At 40.6% G+C, this 17,117-nt stretch overlaps 1 protein-coding gene across 1 annotated transcript in view; it reads right to left on the bottom strand.

The window, feature by feature from the left end:
• Window positions 1-7,533: 7,533 nt before the first annotated feature.
• The window catches only part of gdap2 (ganglioside induced differentiation associated protein 2), a 37,198-nt gene continuing 27,614 nt past the window's right edge, over window positions 7,534-17,117 (bottom strand). Inside the window, exons 12-14 of the mRNA XM_020631990.3 lie at window positions 16,775-16,829; window positions 15,914-16,057; window positions 7,534-11,755 (exon numbers count right to left, since the gene is read on the bottom strand). Of these exons, the coding sequence (XP_020487646.1) occupies window positions 11,714-11,755; window positions 15,914-16,057; window positions 16,775-16,829 (241 nt within the window). The 3' untranslated portion in view covers window positions 7,534-11,713. The remainder of the gene's footprint in view (window positions 11,756-15,913; window positions 16,058-16,774; window positions 16,830-17,117) is intronic.

The raw sequence follows: 17,117 nt of genomic DNA, 5'->3' as shown, positions 1-17,117 counted from the left end.
CATGTGTTTCTTTTAATGTAAAGTAAAACTCTGGAGAGTAACCAGCCAGTGGCTAAAGCTGTGATATGAATGTGGTGATGAATGTCCCTTTAAAATGTAGTCGCACATACTGAGACTACATTAGCCTACAACGTAAGTATCTCAGAAGATTTACTTTTCATCTCTGACAATAACAACTGAGACAACCAAGACGTCAGGAAGTCTGAGCGGGCTTGAACCCAAAAAAGGGTTTCATAGCATCTATCAGTCACAGAGTTCAGCTGATTGTGACACTGAATCGTTTCTCTGTTTCTGTGTTCACACATTTTTTTTGTTGTTGCACATTTTAATTTTCATAAGTTTCACATATAAATACACCAAAGTGATACTTGACTTGTGGTCTTTTTCTGCACCTACAAAAAGCCAAAACTAAAATAAACTTAATTTATTCAAACCCCTGATATCTCAAGACATGTTTCTTTATCCTCAAGTTTAATTAGTAAATATTTTCAGATGTACAGCTGCCTTATTTAGTAGAAATTACTTTGCAGGCTGAGGTCAAGGTTTTTGAACACTTCGGTCATGCATATAATGTAAATCGCCAAAAACTAGAATTTTGGAAAACAAAAACATATACTGGTTAACTAAAGGAAAAATATCTGCTGTTGAAGCATTCATTGTGGTTTCTGTGACACCAGTAAACTTGTAGCAAAGTTAATCCCATCCATCCATCCATTCATTATCTGTAACGCTTTTCCCGTTAAGGTTGTGGCGGGCTAGAGCCAATCCCAGCTATCTTTGGGTGAGAGGTGTGGTACAACCTGGACTGGTTGTCAGTCAATCACAGCGCTGACATATAGAGACAGACAACCAGCCATACTCACATTCATACCTACAGCAATTTACAGTGACCATTTGGACTTTGAAGGAAGTTGTAGCCGGAGAGACACGCATGCACGAGGACAACATGCAAACATCGCACAGAAAGGCTCCTGTCCAACCTTTATTAGAACCAGGAGCCTCCTCGCTCTGAGGCAACCATTGTGCAGCCCCATAGAAATCTCTGCCATGAGCAAATATTTTGAATGGCCAGTCTGCCGCTATCAATGCAGCGTCAGCTGTTTTTTATGCAGACTCAATTTGCTCCGTGTTTACAATTTAAATGGAAACCATATGATTGTGAAATTACTTAACTGTCATCTTAGAGATAACACACACATATTTTCAACACACATGGTACACAGGTACCTTGCATGAATAATGTCACTGTCACACAGTGGTACAGGTGTAACAGGGTAACCGGGCAGAGTGCCGGCTACGGAATTAAAGCAAATTTGAAGGAAAGCCAACAATCATTGACGATGTAAATGTTTGCTATGTTTAGAAATATTCAGTACTTAGGCCGCTGGTGGCGCAGTGCTTAGTGCGCGTGCCCCCTGTATGGAGGCTGTTGTCCTCAAAGCGGGCGACCCAGGTTTGAATCCAGCCTGTGGCTCCTTTTCCGCATGTCTTTCTCCACTCTCTCTCCCTGATTTCCGACTTTATCCACAGTCCAACTCCCCAGTAAAGGCACTAAAAGCCCCCAAAAATATCTTTAAAAAAAGTAAAAGAAATGTTCGGTGCTTAACTTTGTTGTCAGTGAGCAACCTTGTTGTGGGACTACTTTGAGACACACTGCGGCTGGTTTCAAAGAAGAGGGGGCGGGCTGACCGGCTTTCTGTATCTCACATCAACCCACTTCAAAAATACTGAGCTATCCCTTTAAGCTTGCCCCTTTATGGACATGCAATTTTTTTTAACTGTCTCTGCTGTTTGGAGTATAGCAGTTAACTTGTATGTATATCATCTGTGGAATGAGTTTGAAGACTCAGAGTGAGACAATCTGTTTATCGTCTGTAACCATTCAGAATATTTGCTCTTGAAAGAAAGACAGGCTTGTTTTGACTTTATATTCACAGCAGGCCAGCTGACTTTTCCTGTAGTGATCTGGAGCTGATCTTCAGATTAATATGCCACACGACTGTGAATATCTACTGGATCAGTTATTTCTGGGTAGAATCAACATGCCTCCACCGTAGACAGAATAAAAAGATGGACGGCAAGACACCTTCAAAAAGTGAAGCTAAAACATCAGTAGCTCCCCCTACTGACAAGAGGCAGTAAAGATCATAACCAGCCTGCCTACTCCATGTTCACAGATGGGACATGGGAATTAAAACACAAGTTAAATAGGTTTTTCTCAAACATTGTTCCCTATTTTGAGAAGTTTTAATCAGTTATTTTATGCCAGTACAAGGGGTTTAGGGTGCCGGTAGCCTAGTGGTTAGTGTGCGCACCCCATATACGGAGGCTGTAGTACTCCATGTGGGTGGTCCGGGTTCAAATCCGACTTGTGGCTCCTTTCCAGCATGTCAGTCCCCACTCTCTCTACCTGATTACTCACTCGAGTAATGTCCTGTCCTGTCTCTAAAATAAAAGCAGAAAAAGCCTTAAAAAAATCAATATTTGTCAATTCAGTCAATGACCCTGCCTAAAATATTTACGGTATGTCTTCTACACAAAGACTAAATACCAAAACAGACGTTAGCAGGGATAAAATGGTACACGCCTCAGCGTCTCAGCTCGTATCAACAAACCACAGATGTGCTGCACTTTCTCACCATCAGTAAACCTCTTATCTGTTTGTGTGCTGCATTCAGATACATGTCTGCTACTCCTGAGGAAATGTTTGTTTACATGAGGACAAAGTGTACCAATTATTTCACACCCACACACAGACACACACACACACACACACACACACACACACACACACACACACACACACACACACACAGACATGAACACACAAACAACATTTGTGAAATTCTAATTTAATCTATATCTGTCAAATTTAGCAAAGTTCTTTTAGATCGCTTCATGTCTTTTACAGTGTGCTTGAAATCATTCAGCCATCTTTGTAGTTTTTGCTTGCTTGGCATTGAGTATATTTTAAATCCTGTCAACTACAACTTTGTCAACTGTTACACCTGTGAGACAAACTTTTGAGAACTCTCGTTTTTGAAGTTAGTGTTGTTCCATGTCGAGGGTGGATTGTGAGGAAATATACGTTTCCCATAAGATCTTTTAAAACCTCGGGTCCTGCTTTTTAGAATGACAAAAATGAAGAGCGTAGCTGCAAACCAATACTCTGTCTTTCATGTGTTCCCTTTAGTGGCCGCATGTCTTCTTCATATTCTGACACCCTCCTGCCCCCTCAACGTTACTCAGAATCCAGACAGGTTGATTACAGGTTGATTCCTGTGGTGGCTGCACGGTGTTGCAGTTGTTAGTGATGTTGCCATCGGACAGAGCATCTCTGTTTACATGTTCTCTCTGGCTTCCTCCCACAGTCCAAAGACATGCTCGTTAGGTTAATTGGTGACTCTAAATTATCTGTACAGTAGGTTTGAATGTGAGTGTGGCTGGTTCTCCGTCTCTTTAACAAATGTCCTATTTTTTTATTCTGATTCTGATATATTTTCATATACAGTCCAGGGAGTAACCCTGCCTCTCGCCCAATGACAGCTGGGATCCGCTCCAGTCACACACGACCCCGAACAGGAAAAGCGGTACAAGATAATGGATGAATGGATGGAAATTCCTACGATTTTTGCGGCACGGTTCAAGTCCCCAAGGTCAGATTTAATTTTGTCCTAAATAAAATTATTTTAGTCAATGATATGGCTCCACTAAAAAGCTTCTGTTGACACTAGTGGTCCCAACAGGATGAATCCAACTGACTGTGGGATACATTAAATAGTAGTGATAATACATTCAAAAACCAGAGTACATAAAGTCATCAATAAGAATAAACACAAAGGGTCTCCGTCCTTTGCACTTTTGTGTCACATCAGCGTGCATCAGATTTTCCTCTGGTTTTATGCTATTCGACTGGCAGACATTCAACTTTCATTTCCTAACTCTGAGTATTCTCCTCTTTCATTATATATGAGACCAGACATTGCAAATGGATCCAGACTTTACTTTGGGTCACAAATGTTTGGCGTGTGGTTACCTGTGGTTAAAGGGACAAACCACCACACTGGAGTGGTGACAGTAAATAAAATGCACGACCAAAGAATTTCGCTTTCAGCAGCGCTATCTCGGTATGGAAGAGGAAACAACGGGCTGAAAGGTAATGACTTTGGAAACTGCACGAGTCAACAGTAGGAGGTCTCATTAGTGCGCCCGCACACTTTTTATGCATGAACTCAACCGAACAAACAGTCAACAAACAGGTCGCCTCGTCACACGCCTTCCACATGCACTCCATCATTCCTCTCTAGCTTTGTGTACTGCTACTAATTACTCAAGTGGTCAGGTTCTGATTTTTAATCATCTGGAGATCAGATTGGGTTTCATTGATCAAGGAGTCACACAATGCTGCATTAATCTGAGCTTCAAAGGGAATTATGCCTGCGAGCTCAGGTCAGTCATGAGAGCTAATTGCATCCACACTTAAAAGTTTGTTTGCTCTTTCATTTCAGTGTGGAAAATCCGCGTTTGATTTCGCGTTGATGTTTAGCTAATTTTTCATTGGTTCATCTTGAATTCAGAAATGTGCAAATGTGTGAACCTTCTGTTGTACAAGAACCCCGCGGATGAATCACATCCTTTCCCTTTTCTGTCAAACTCCCGCCAGGTGTGCATGTTGGTGTGAAATGACATTGGATAATGGGAAACATTTTCATGCAAAACAGCTGCACAGCAGGCCGTGTTTGATTGCTGTGATGATGAGTCATGAAGTTCTGCTAGTGTGTCCTCAACAAGAATGAGTCCTGGAGGAGGTAGGTTTGAGGTTTATCAGTTTGGTTTGTTTGTAAGTGAGAACTGAAAATGTGTTTTGAGTTCTATTGTTTCTAAAAATAAGCTATTTATTATTTGTAAAGATTTAGATTCAAAGAACAATGCAGTCAGGCTCTTTCCAAAGGGAATAAAATCCTTATTTAAGCATCTCTAAAGCTCTTGAATAAACACAAAGTCAAGAAATGCATCAAGGCATTGAAGGTACATTGGTATCGGCCAGTCTGCAAATAAAGGTCAAAGGTCCTGACACACCGAGCAGACGGCAAAGAACTAGTGGCAACAAAGGCCGACCGGGCGTCGCCTCACATCGCCTTTTGTCCTGGCCAAAAAGTTGCACTTGAACACACCGCAAAGATTACAGCCGACGGCGATCCAACCACCTGTTGATATATAAACCGTTGCTATGATATGAGAAGTAAATTTTCACGCCGCTGACGCTCACCACTCGTAATAAAGGTACTTCTAATGGAAGTTGTTTACTTGCTTTCGTCGCTTCCGTTTTTCTTCCTGCGTACTGAGTCGCTTACCTGAAGAGCCAATCAGAGTGGTTCCTCTGACCAACCGCACCAACACCGACTGACGCCGATTCAACATCTCGAAACTGCTTGAAATATGCAGAAGGGGGCCGACGCCTTACAACAGCAGTATGTACAAACACGTCTTTTCCTGTTTAAAAGTTTTTTTTAACTCTGCTGACAAACAGACATAAACGTGACCTCCCCGGCATCACTTGTTGAAATAAAGGGGGAAAAAAAGAGGAAATATTACATTTTAACCTTCGTCTCAGGTGCATCTCATTTTCTTTGATTGTTTTCAGTCTTTCAGAGTCCTAAGCTCTGCAGTGATTCTCCTATTGAGAGGCTGATGTGTGGGTTAAAGGTCGTGCAGGTGAACTTTAACATCCTCACAGTGATCATATCGGCAGAAGTAGATGAAGCTCATCTTTTGTTTGATTGTTTCAGGGCATCAAAAACAACTCTTTTTTTTGTACCTGTCAGAGTGTAATCTGAACCCTCTCCAAAGCCTCCTTGATGGTTTCCTGTGTTTTCCGCCTCTCTGTTGTGACCAGCTAATCCCTGCCTGTCACAGAGGGAGGTCCATAAAAGATGGATTTGCTCCTCCACTCACCTCCAGCTTTTCATTTACAGAAGAGACAGCAGCGTCGTTCCACCCTCATCCCCCTGCCCGCTACTTTAATCCTGCGTGAACAAATAGAGAGATTAAAAAGCCGAGGATGGGACGTGATGAAAGAGTGGCTCAGCGGTCAGCAGGATGTGGGCAGGTGAACAGACGGGAGGTGCAGCTGAGGGCAGATGTGCAGGTTGGAGGTTTTTAATCAGCACGGAGCCACTTCTTCACTTCCTGGAACATGATGCTGTTTTCTGTGTGGGGAAGGGGAGACAGGTGGGGGGAAAAACACTCTGAGTGCAACACCTGCTGTTTATCTTCTGATTCAGCCACTTATGGGTCTCCATCTTTCCTGTGTTCTTAAAGGGACAGCGCACACAAGGGCTCTGAATTTGATAAGTTATGGTATAAGTCTAGGCGTAGGACTACATTTTAGAAACGTAAAAACACATGTCAGGGTTATTGACATAACCCTGACATTTAGAGAGATTATTGACATAACCCTGACATTTAGCAAATATCCGCTTTACTTTGCCTTTAATGTAGAGACAGGACTGTGGATAGAGTCGGAAATCGGGAATAGAGAAAGTGGGGAATGGATGCGGATTTGTCGGACATGTCGGATTTGATCATAATACACAATTTTGCATAAGGGACCTTGAAAAATAAGTGTAAAGATCCAGATTTGAAAGTCACCCTTTACTTCTTTTTGATAATGTAGTGAAAGGGATGTACAGCCATGTTTACCACTCCGTTCTTCTTCATTACCTTTTTACTTTTAGTCCGACTTCATCGTATCAGAACACAGCAGCTGAAGGCGGTTTCAGCTTGTAAGTCTTCTTCCAGAAAACAGTCATCCAGAACCGTTTGAACTGAACGCCACGGGAGGATCCATGAAAACGCCTCAAATGTACGCTCTATTTTAAGAAAGATTTTCACTTCACAGAAGCTTGGCTGCAGCACAGACTCTACGTTCTCCAACATGTTTTAGCCGACTCTGTTGGCCTCCTCAGCTTGACATTACACAGAAATATTTCACAACTTCGTTCTCCTTTCATCACCTATCAGCTGTGAGTGATGGCGTTCATTTTCCCTTTCTGGATGGTTGGAATTCAGCGTGGTTAATGTGCACAGTATTCCAAGTACATCGACGTAAATGCACAACATATGACTCTTCATGTGTTTTTGATTCATCCCTGCAAAGAATTCAAAGTGCTGCGGCTGATGTTACAAATGTCATGACGGTCCAGTTGACTTTTTAATTAGAGCTCATTTATTTGATTCAAGTCAAAATTAATGGTGCGCTGGTTAGAGAGCACATACAAATGCTGAAGTCCTTACAGCAGGAGGCCCAGGTTCCACTCCAACCTGTGGCTCCTCACTCTCTCCTGCCCCGATTTCCAACTCCGTCCTCCGTCCTCTCTCCCCAATTAAAGGCAAAAGAGCCCCAAAATAAATCTGAACGTTAAAATGAAATTCAAACATAAACCCCAATGCAGCAACTCAGACAACTTTTCTCCCCTCCTCGTTTATTTCTTTTCGGCTCTGACCCCAAATTAAAGACTCTCAACATCCAAATCAATATTTCATACATGTGTTTTTATTTGTACATTTTCACCTTTACAGAACAAAAAAATCATTTGAATCAGTGTTTATCAAAAAACAAACGGACAGAAGAGGAAGTGTGAACACAAATCCCTGAAGGAGTTTCTGACACTCGACCCTCCTGTCATCGCTTTGAAATCACATCACAAGACATTTCCATGATGTCAATATTTGGCTCATCATTTCTGTACATTCATGACAGAGTTCAGACGAAGGGGAAGCACAATCGTAGAGTTACATTAGATTTACTCCAGATTCATCTTTACGACATTTTCAGACTTTAAATCTTATTTTTGTAAGCACATCAGGGCCCTTTATTATGTTGTGGTGATGAAAATCAGTGTTTTTATTTCTTCTCTGTCATCGGTTCACCTGACTGGATGGGACCTCTGTTTTTATTATTAAGACTTAAAGGCAGTTTTACAGCTCGACTGCATTTCCAGTACAGGTTGATTGATTGTTTATTCATTTTTTTTTGGAGTACAATCGATTAAATGTCTCTGAACCACTGGCTCATCAAGTCTCCCAGACGATCAAATCTACAAAACACAACATTGTGAAAGTTACACTCTAAGAAGTTTCCAGCTAAAGTCTGTTTGGTCCGTACCGTCATGCTTCTGTATCAGGATTTCTAAATAAAAGATGTATCTGTTAGGACGTCCATGTTTGAGCTTTGAGCAGGACGAGCAGCGAGAGGTCGTTTCTCTCCTGAAGAGCTGAAATGATTTAAAGATGTGCAGATGACTGAGGTGCAGAGTGTGTGGAAATACAGCAGCGTGCCCGGTGACGACAGAACTACACGGTGAGAGTGACTCGACATGATTGTGATAGTGTTACCTATTGGTCAGATCAGGTCTGCTTTAAAGTTTAGACAAAGACAGGAATGTTAGAGAATGTTTGTTTTGATTTGTAATCCCCCGTCATGAAGGTAAATCAAACATTTTTACATTGTGAATAAAACAGGTGAAGAAGAAACTAACTGTGCAAACAAAAAGGAAATCAGGGACTAACATGACAAACAGGAACAAATAAATCTCATGCTGCAGGCAGCTTTAGAGCTGTTACACAAATACAAACAATTCCAGATTTTATCTTCTGGACTCAAGGGATTTTTTCGGTTTCTCTCTATTCGATGTATTCGGTTTCAGAGCTTCATTAAAAATGTGTTTTGAAGGCAACACTTCACAGGATCTTTAAAACTTGTCTTTTTAACTTTTTTTCAACTGAGCAACTTATGAATCATCTGCAGTTTAACTGTTGATATAAGAAATCAAAAGTGACAAGCGTAGCAACAATTGATTACTTTTTGCTTTCATTTTTTTGTAAATCTGAAGAACATGTTCAAGAAGGTTGGTTCTTTTTTGAGCCTGTAAAAAGCTTTGAAAAGCTTCTTTTTACAAACCAACATTTGAAAAGTTGCAAACCCCAACATTTAGGAAGCTGGAAGCAGCCAATGTTTGGAATCTTTCTGCAAAAAAAGGCAGAAAGGATTAACAGTTAATGAAAATAGTTGGTCTGTAATTAGCATCTATAAAAAAGAATGAAGACTGACTTATTCATAGAGGATTTTTATGAGGGGGGAAGAGAATTCAGCTGATTCTTACGAGGGTTGGAATGACTCAAAACTCAAACAGGAAACAATGAAAACTGATGTTTCAGTTTTCATTGTTTCCTGTTTGAGTTTTCTCATGAGTGAGACAGCAAGTTTAACCAAAGATATCAGAGGAAACAAGCGGCTGAATGTGACAAGACTAAATGTAACATTTGACATGAGACAGAAAAGACAAACAGACAATACATGAGTGCAGCACTTGAATATTATTTGATGTTTGATGTATAATCTCCTGACCGCCTCGTTGAGTCATACAGCTGTGAGTTACATCTGCAGAAAACAAAAACCTTCATCCTGACATGAAGGCCGACTTTACAATTGTTAGATCTCCCTCCACAGAAAGAGGACTTAATGATCGAGGCAGATGATTGATTGTTCTATTGTAAATACATCTTGATTCATCTACAAGTTTGAAGAAATGAAAAAATGCCCATAATGTTTAAAAAAAAAAAACAACATCTTGGTGACAAGTTTTCTATTTTCTGTGCAACCAAACGTCCAAAAAGAACTTAAATAATAAAAATGCAAAAAGAGAAAAAAAGTAGCAGATTGTCGAGTTTCAGTTTTGGGCCAAAAGATTAACAATCAATCAAATGTGTAATTAATTACTGAAGATTAATTTCCTCCAGATCGACTGTTCGATTATAGAAGCTTTACATTTTACAAGATTAGTGAGAAAAAGTTCAAAATGTGATTCCCTGCTGCCTTGAAGACCCACCGTTAAGTGGGAAATTACAAAATCCCTGCATGGAAAAAGGCAACGAAGAAGCTGGCAAAGTTCAGACTCAAAGTGGAGTCAAAGAATACGGATGTGATGAAGATGTCAGATGCATGATAACGAGAAGAGCATCACTTCTTTTCATTCCCAACACATTGACTTAAATCCACCAACAAGCTTTGAGTTGATATCGAGTTTAAAGGATATGTAAAGATGTTAGCTAAAGGGGATAAATGTCCCGTTTGTGTATTTATCATGATCTCAAACTTCTGTTTAAAAGTGAGGAACATAAACCTTAAACCACCTTTAAACTTAACTAAATGACAAGTTTAATGTTTTTGTGCAAAATAAACGAAGCAGAACGTGTTTCTGTTTGAGTTTGATGTTCATCCCATCTTCAGACTTTGTGCTCAAACAAACTTAAGTGGCACAGAAGTAGCTTTTCATTTAACGTGCAAATATGAGGCTGGTATCAATCTCCAAACTATTCCTTTAGATCTCTCAAAGGAAGAATGTGCAACATTTTACACATAAATAAATCATAAATCAAGTCTATCCTGTGTAAATGTCTCTCTGAGTCATGACTGTCTACAATGAGTGAGAAGCTCGAGTCCCGCTGGCTGTGTTGTTGTCAGCACTGTGTTTACATCATGTTTACATGGAGGGGACGGCCCTGTGTATAAAAGCTGTTTAAGTCAAAGACTAGAGAAAAGAATAAGAACATAATCACTGCTTATTTTGATGAAGTGTTTTTAGATCACGCTCATTCTGTGTCAATTAATGTGCAATATGAAGCTACGAACTAAAGAGCGCTAACATTAGCCTGTTAACACAACAATGCAGGACACAGGCCATTGCAGCTCGAGCAAAGGACAATTTTGTCAACCGCGGGTTAATTATGATGTGTTCTAATTGATAACTCCTTCATGTGAACATGAGTGGAGAGGAGTCGGAGGTGTGTCGCTGCAGGAGAGCGGAGGTGTGGCCTAACAGCAGTTTGTTTTGGTTTCATGCTGGTGCTCAAGGGCGACTTCTACTGCTTTAAAAAGTTGCACATTCTTCCTTTAACTGAAACATTGTTTGATTGTTTGGTGTGATTTCAAAATCTAATGTTGTATGATACCAAGCTAGCTCAAATTAGATGTAATTAGCCGTTGCACAAGTAGCAGGGTTTTTTTCTAAACATTAATTATTCTTGTCTCGGGGGTTTTCCAAATGTGTGTGCATGCGAAAGCAGAGGTTGTTATAATGAAGTACGAGGTGGGAAATTCCAGCTCGTGTAAAAAAACTCAGGATTACTCTTCACTTCACCCGGTGCTTCATGCCGTCCTGTGTGGTGCGGTCCAGAACGAGACGGGACTCCAGACAGACGTCACCTTCCTCCAGCATACGAAGAGTGTGACAGTATTCTGAGACATGGGCGAGGACGTCTGATACGACCACACGATGGAAAAGGCTTTGAGTAAACTGTCGGACGTGACATTACGCTTCATATTTAAGGATTTTTGAGGAAACTGCAGAATAAGAACTCCCAGTGTAAGGCATAATCCAGAAACCAAACCAGATCCACAAATAGTCGTCAGTGGTGAGAGAGAGTGACCGCTGGCCGGGCCTCACGCTGCTAAATGTGGGCGGAGGCAGTTAATTTTGTCCTTTTGGCAGAAGCAGAACAAAAGGAGAGTTTCCCTCAGTATGGTTCAGAGCTTCAAGCGGAGGTTAGGAGTTCAGACCACACTGGAAACACCACGTCCATAAACTGCTTCCATTTGGCCCGACTGACAGCTCCCTCGTCTAACCCAGCAGGGAGGTCTGATGGTCTCCTGTCACAGACCTGAAGACTGGGAGGGATTCTGGGGTCCATTGATCTGAAACAGAGGAAGAGAAAAAGGTTTATAACAGAAGATAAACCATGCCTGCGATTGAAAAAACAGACTAAACATTCAAGTCTTGAAATATCACCAAAGAAAAGGTTCTCATGAAAGCTTTCTTGAAACATGAAAGGGGTTTAATTACCTGAAGTTTTAGTCTCTTAACCAAACTGAGCAGCCTTTGTTGAACAATAGAGACACCAGAATGACTTGGTTAGCTTTAAGAAAAGATCATTGTTTAGGCTAAAAGAACAAGACAATGGTGAGTTGTTCTTTCACAAAGTTTAAAAGCCAGGTCTCAGAAATATAAGTCCATAATTTAGCCACTTCTTTTCACCTCTTCATTCTCTCTACGTGGACTTTGTCGCTAAAAAACTCAGAGTAAAAAAACAAAAGGTAAAAACTTCAAGAGTTTTCCAAATCAAGGATAACTATAAAGATGCAATCATGATAGAGATGAAGATATAAAGCTCTCATCAGTCCTGGATCATGATGGTTATCATCTTTCAATGAGGGGAGGAAATGGCCAACTTATTAAGGTGTAGCTGGCGGCTCGCGTTAAAAGACGCCCGGCTAGGACTTCCTTTTTGTTTGTTACGTTTGTTTACAGTTTGACTTGCAACTTGAGAATTGAGTCGGCCTCATGAACGACATCTGAAGGAGGATTGTCAGAAGCACCTGCATCCAAAAATCAGCACAGCGTCTTCACAGTGGGAGAAGGGCGGGGGGGTTCTCCTGAGGTAAAAGATGCGGAAGTAGCGGACGAAGCAACAGAGTCGACTATATGACGCTATTAAGAGAATATCGGCCTTTATATCCATGCTACGTGTAGTTCAACAGAATCCCAATGACAAAAAAAAAAAAGGAGAAGAACAGAAAACAGAATGCAGCCGTTTAAATGTGTGCACAGAGATTGTTGCATACAGTCTATGCACTGTGCAGCAGTCACAGGATATAAACGTCGCCACCCCGTCTCACTGACTCGAGGTGAATTCAGGAGAAACTCGCACAAACATCTCCTCCTGCAAACTTCAGGAGTTTTTCAGGCATTTTCTGCAACTGTGAAAGCCCCATTATTTATTTTTTTGGTTGTTTTTTGTTGTGATCAAAACACTTTCATATCATCCCCTTTAAGTTTGAGAACATGATCGCAAGCTTAACATAAACACATGCATGAGAAATGAAGTAAGTTTTCTCATCTGATGTGAACTCTCTTTTAGTTCAGTTTTGGTTCGACCAACTTCTGAAGGAAACACATGAGGCTGTAAATCTGCCGAATGAAACGCTGCATCTTTCTTTCCAGATATTGACTGACTGTGTCTGTTTGGAGCTAAAACAGAACTTTGAAAGCAGTGACACTGGATGATTAAATTGAGAATCTTTAATTGTTAAACTTTGCTGTAAAGTCAATATGAAGCTCCACAAAGCAATCCGAGCTGTATATGTTACTGCACATCATCTTTGTCTTAGAGTTCCTCTCTGCTTTGTGGTCGTAGAAACGCTGACGTGACAACTTGTCAGATTTATATTTATTCCATATCTCCTCAGGTTGATTCAAAGAACTGCATTCACAGCGTATCTGTGATGTCGAGTGTTTACTGTTTTTCTCTGAATCAGGGTTCCTTTAAATGAACTAAAGGAACCAGTGTTTCCTGGACTGTTTCCAGCGGCGTGGTAATTCAGCCCAGCAGAGCAAACGGACACGTGTTGATATGAAAGTTATTGCCCAGTTCATTGGCTTGCTGCAGTGCTGAGAAAGAGGGAAATACAGTGTGCTACGGCTCAAGGGGAATCAAACTCTTTGTGTTCACATACTGGTGGTAAAGTTCTCTGAAAGACACCGAGGCTGACCTTTGGAACAGTTTCATTTAAGTGAACACTGACAGCAGCAGCACAGAATCTTAATAGTGATCAGACAGAGGTAGGAACTCTGCGTCTGACTAAAACAGTAATTACTTCTGACTCAAGGGCAAATATAGGTCACAGCGCTGCACCTTTAAATGTCTCATTTCATTTAAAAAAAAAAACAAACTCCAAGACGGCTCAGTTGACGAGTCAAAAGTAAAATCCACCTCATGACATTAGACTATTCACTTTCCAAAGGTTCCCTTTAGCTGCTTTCATTTAGTTTTGAGCCACAGTGAGTTCCTTTTTCTGTCATCAACTTCAGCAGGAGCATTAACCATTGTTTCATACTCAGGTAGCTCCTGGTCAGTCTACCTGTGATTGCTATTATGACATCATGGATAATAAACAGATCTATGGAGAAAATGAATGGGATTTTAAATTCTAGAATCACACTGTTGAGCTCTATTAGGGCCCGACCGATATGGATTTATGTGGCCGATATCGATATCTCTAATGGGGAGAGATATGATGTTTGTTGTAATCCATATAGCGCCCTCTACTGGTGACAGTCAGAAAGAGAACTGGTAAAATAAATCTCTTAATATCGGCGCATATCTGTGATAAAAGCAGCCAAATGATAGTCACTGGATATGATAATATCTGCTGATTAATCGGTCGGGCTCTACCCTAAAGTGTTGCTTTCACTACTATTGAACTGTCATAGAAATTCAAAATTAAGTCCCGCCTGGTGATAAATCATGCCATGCCATGACAGATTGTTGCATACATCATACCTCTCATGTGACCTTCAGCAAATCCTGTCAGAAGAATCCGAAACACAAAAGGTTTTTTATCTCAACTTGGCTGAGTCCGCCTCCATTCTCATCCTCAATCCAAGATACGACCGAAGACGAGGCACATGTTTATACTTTTATCAGCCAACACAAACCTCACAAACCACGAAGTCAAAATACAGAGTCAAAAACAAGCCAATAACGGATCATAGAGGATACAAACATGACCACTGGATCTTTCATTTGTATCCAAAGAACTGGACATGAAGACTTTCTGATGTTTTAATTTGACATATTTTTTCTTTTTAAACAAACTGGCTCGAATTCAGAACGGTCATGAACCTCAGTTTGGTGGTCTCAACGTTTCCGCCAGCAGCTCTGTGTCAGAGATCGGTGTAAAAGAGAGACGTTTCATAAAGCTGCAGTTACTTGTTTTTATCAGCACCAGAGTGTTTTTAAATCAAACGTCTGATATCAGCGAGTTCATTCAATCAGCTTCACATCAGATCGCACATTTCTAAAGAGAAATTAGCACAGAGTATTCTGGACGATCTCAGTTTAATTGAGGTTGTAGCACTCTGATGAATTGGTGTAATTTCTTAAGATACACACACACACACACACACACACACACACACACACACACACACACACACACACACACACACACACACACACACACACACACACACACACACACACACACACACACACACACACACACACACACACACACACACACACACACACACACACACACACACACACACACACACAGTGAGTAAGTCATGCACTGATTGTTACTCCATTTCCTCTCCTCTGGTTTGCATCAGTAAGAAGAAGAAACATCAAACATGGATAAATTATCAAAGCTTTTTTCTGTAATGGATCTCTGCTCTGCTTCTCATCCTTTCAAAACCAGCCAATGAAAAGGGTTTAAACAAAAAAAACATATGTGTTTAGATTTGTTATGTGAGGACAAAAGGGAGTCATTTCATTAAAACACAATAAGCAGCAGGAGACATGCTGCGCTACAACATGTGACTCTACATGATGACTGTGTTTGTTCTTTGCTTCTATGAACACAGAAATACAGAAAAGGAAGTTATTCATTTAAAGGCAGGGTTGGTAATTTTGGAAAACTAGCATGATTTTGAAAGTAGTGTTCCCTCAGTGCTCTGTCTGCACCCACCGTTGCCCAAGAAGCGGACCTCAGCTCATCTCTTGCATTGTGTAGAAACTACGTCGTCTCATGTCTCATTCAGTGGTAAGTAAACTCAAAGTATGTGAGTGCGGCCTGCAGCACAAAGTTAAGGAAGTTGTGTCCTGATGGACTTTATCGACAGCTGATGGTTAAACCTGAAGCTCGGGGAAGTTGACTGTTACTCCCTGAGGCTACATCGTGGTCGGTTAAAAGTTCCATAAACAAACCAATGATCATCCATCTGATGTTAAATGTCAATGATTGAAAGTCATGATTACATTTAGTCCTAATGTGTGTTTTGATGCTTACCCGTGCGTCGTACTCCAGGACGAATGGAGGGATGTCGATCTGCTCAGGTTTGATGGCGGTGAAGAGCTGCTGCAGGTTGTCCAAGTAGCGAACCTTGTCTTTTATCCCAGACACGCTGAAGGTGGTGAAGAACCACGTCGAGACCTGGAGTGAAACCGTGGGAAGTTATAACTAAGTTATCAGTTCATCGGTTATGGATAGACTTTGATCTCAAGATATTATTCCTTCAACAACTAACAAAAGACAAAACAAAAACACTACTTCTAATGAAACAGCAGAACAAGTCTAATGCAACTTTAATGATCCCAGAGCGGAAGAACAGTAAAGAACAGGTCAAGTAAACAACAATGAAATAGAAATAAACGAGAAAGCAGTCAGAATGCAATCACTAACAAGTCCGCAACATTTTCTAGATGTGTTATTCTGACAACAAACACGTACTTAATACACATCACGCATCAGGATCAGAGATACACCGTGTTGGACAACATATTGGTTTTGGATAATTTTGTATATTCTGGAGATGTCAGGGCTTTTTCAAAACAAAATTTTTTTTTTGAAAAGAGTGAAGTAGATAAATAACCACTTTGGTATTTTAAGCGATTATGCTGCTCTACCGCAAATGTTGTAGTGATTACGTGTTTTATTGTATTTTCACAATTTACTCATCATGGTGGGTAAGTTTGTCAACACTGGATAAGAGTTCTCTGATCAAAGTTTAGTAGAAAGTCTCACACATAAAACCACAAAAGAAAATTGGTTTCACAAGAATGTATAAGATGCTAGAACAACTAGTTGATGAACAGAACAATCACAATTTATGCTAGTATCATTCTTTTTCACTGTGCAACATAATCTTACCTTAGAGCGAAACGTTGGATGTACATAGTAGAAGGCCTTTAAATTCTTTTTGAACCTAAAATACAAAAGACACAAAACTTCAGCACGTAACCCTTATATGACTCACTGTTTCTAAGAGACAGCAGAGACATTAAACAGAGTGTGTGTTCAAATGAAGAGTATGACAGAGATGAAGTCAAGGGATTCATTTCCTGAAACAGAAGACAAGATGTGTGTGAGGTCACTGTATTTGCTGTCCCAAAGAATATTACTGTGTGTGCAGACAATCAGCTCCAAGTCAGCCATCAGCACAGAAACACTGCACATTCTTTTCAGCCTCTTACGCAGCACTCTAACTTTAACA

This window comes from Labrus bergylta, chromosome 13, assembly GCF_963930695.1.
Source record: "Labrus bergylta chromosome 13, fLabBer1.1, whole genome shotgun sequence".
Lineage (NCBI taxonomy): Eukaryota > Metazoa > Chordata > Actinopteri > Labriformes > Labridae > Labrus > Labrus bergylta.
This window is presented reverse-complemented; position numbering and strand designations above follow the sequence as displayed.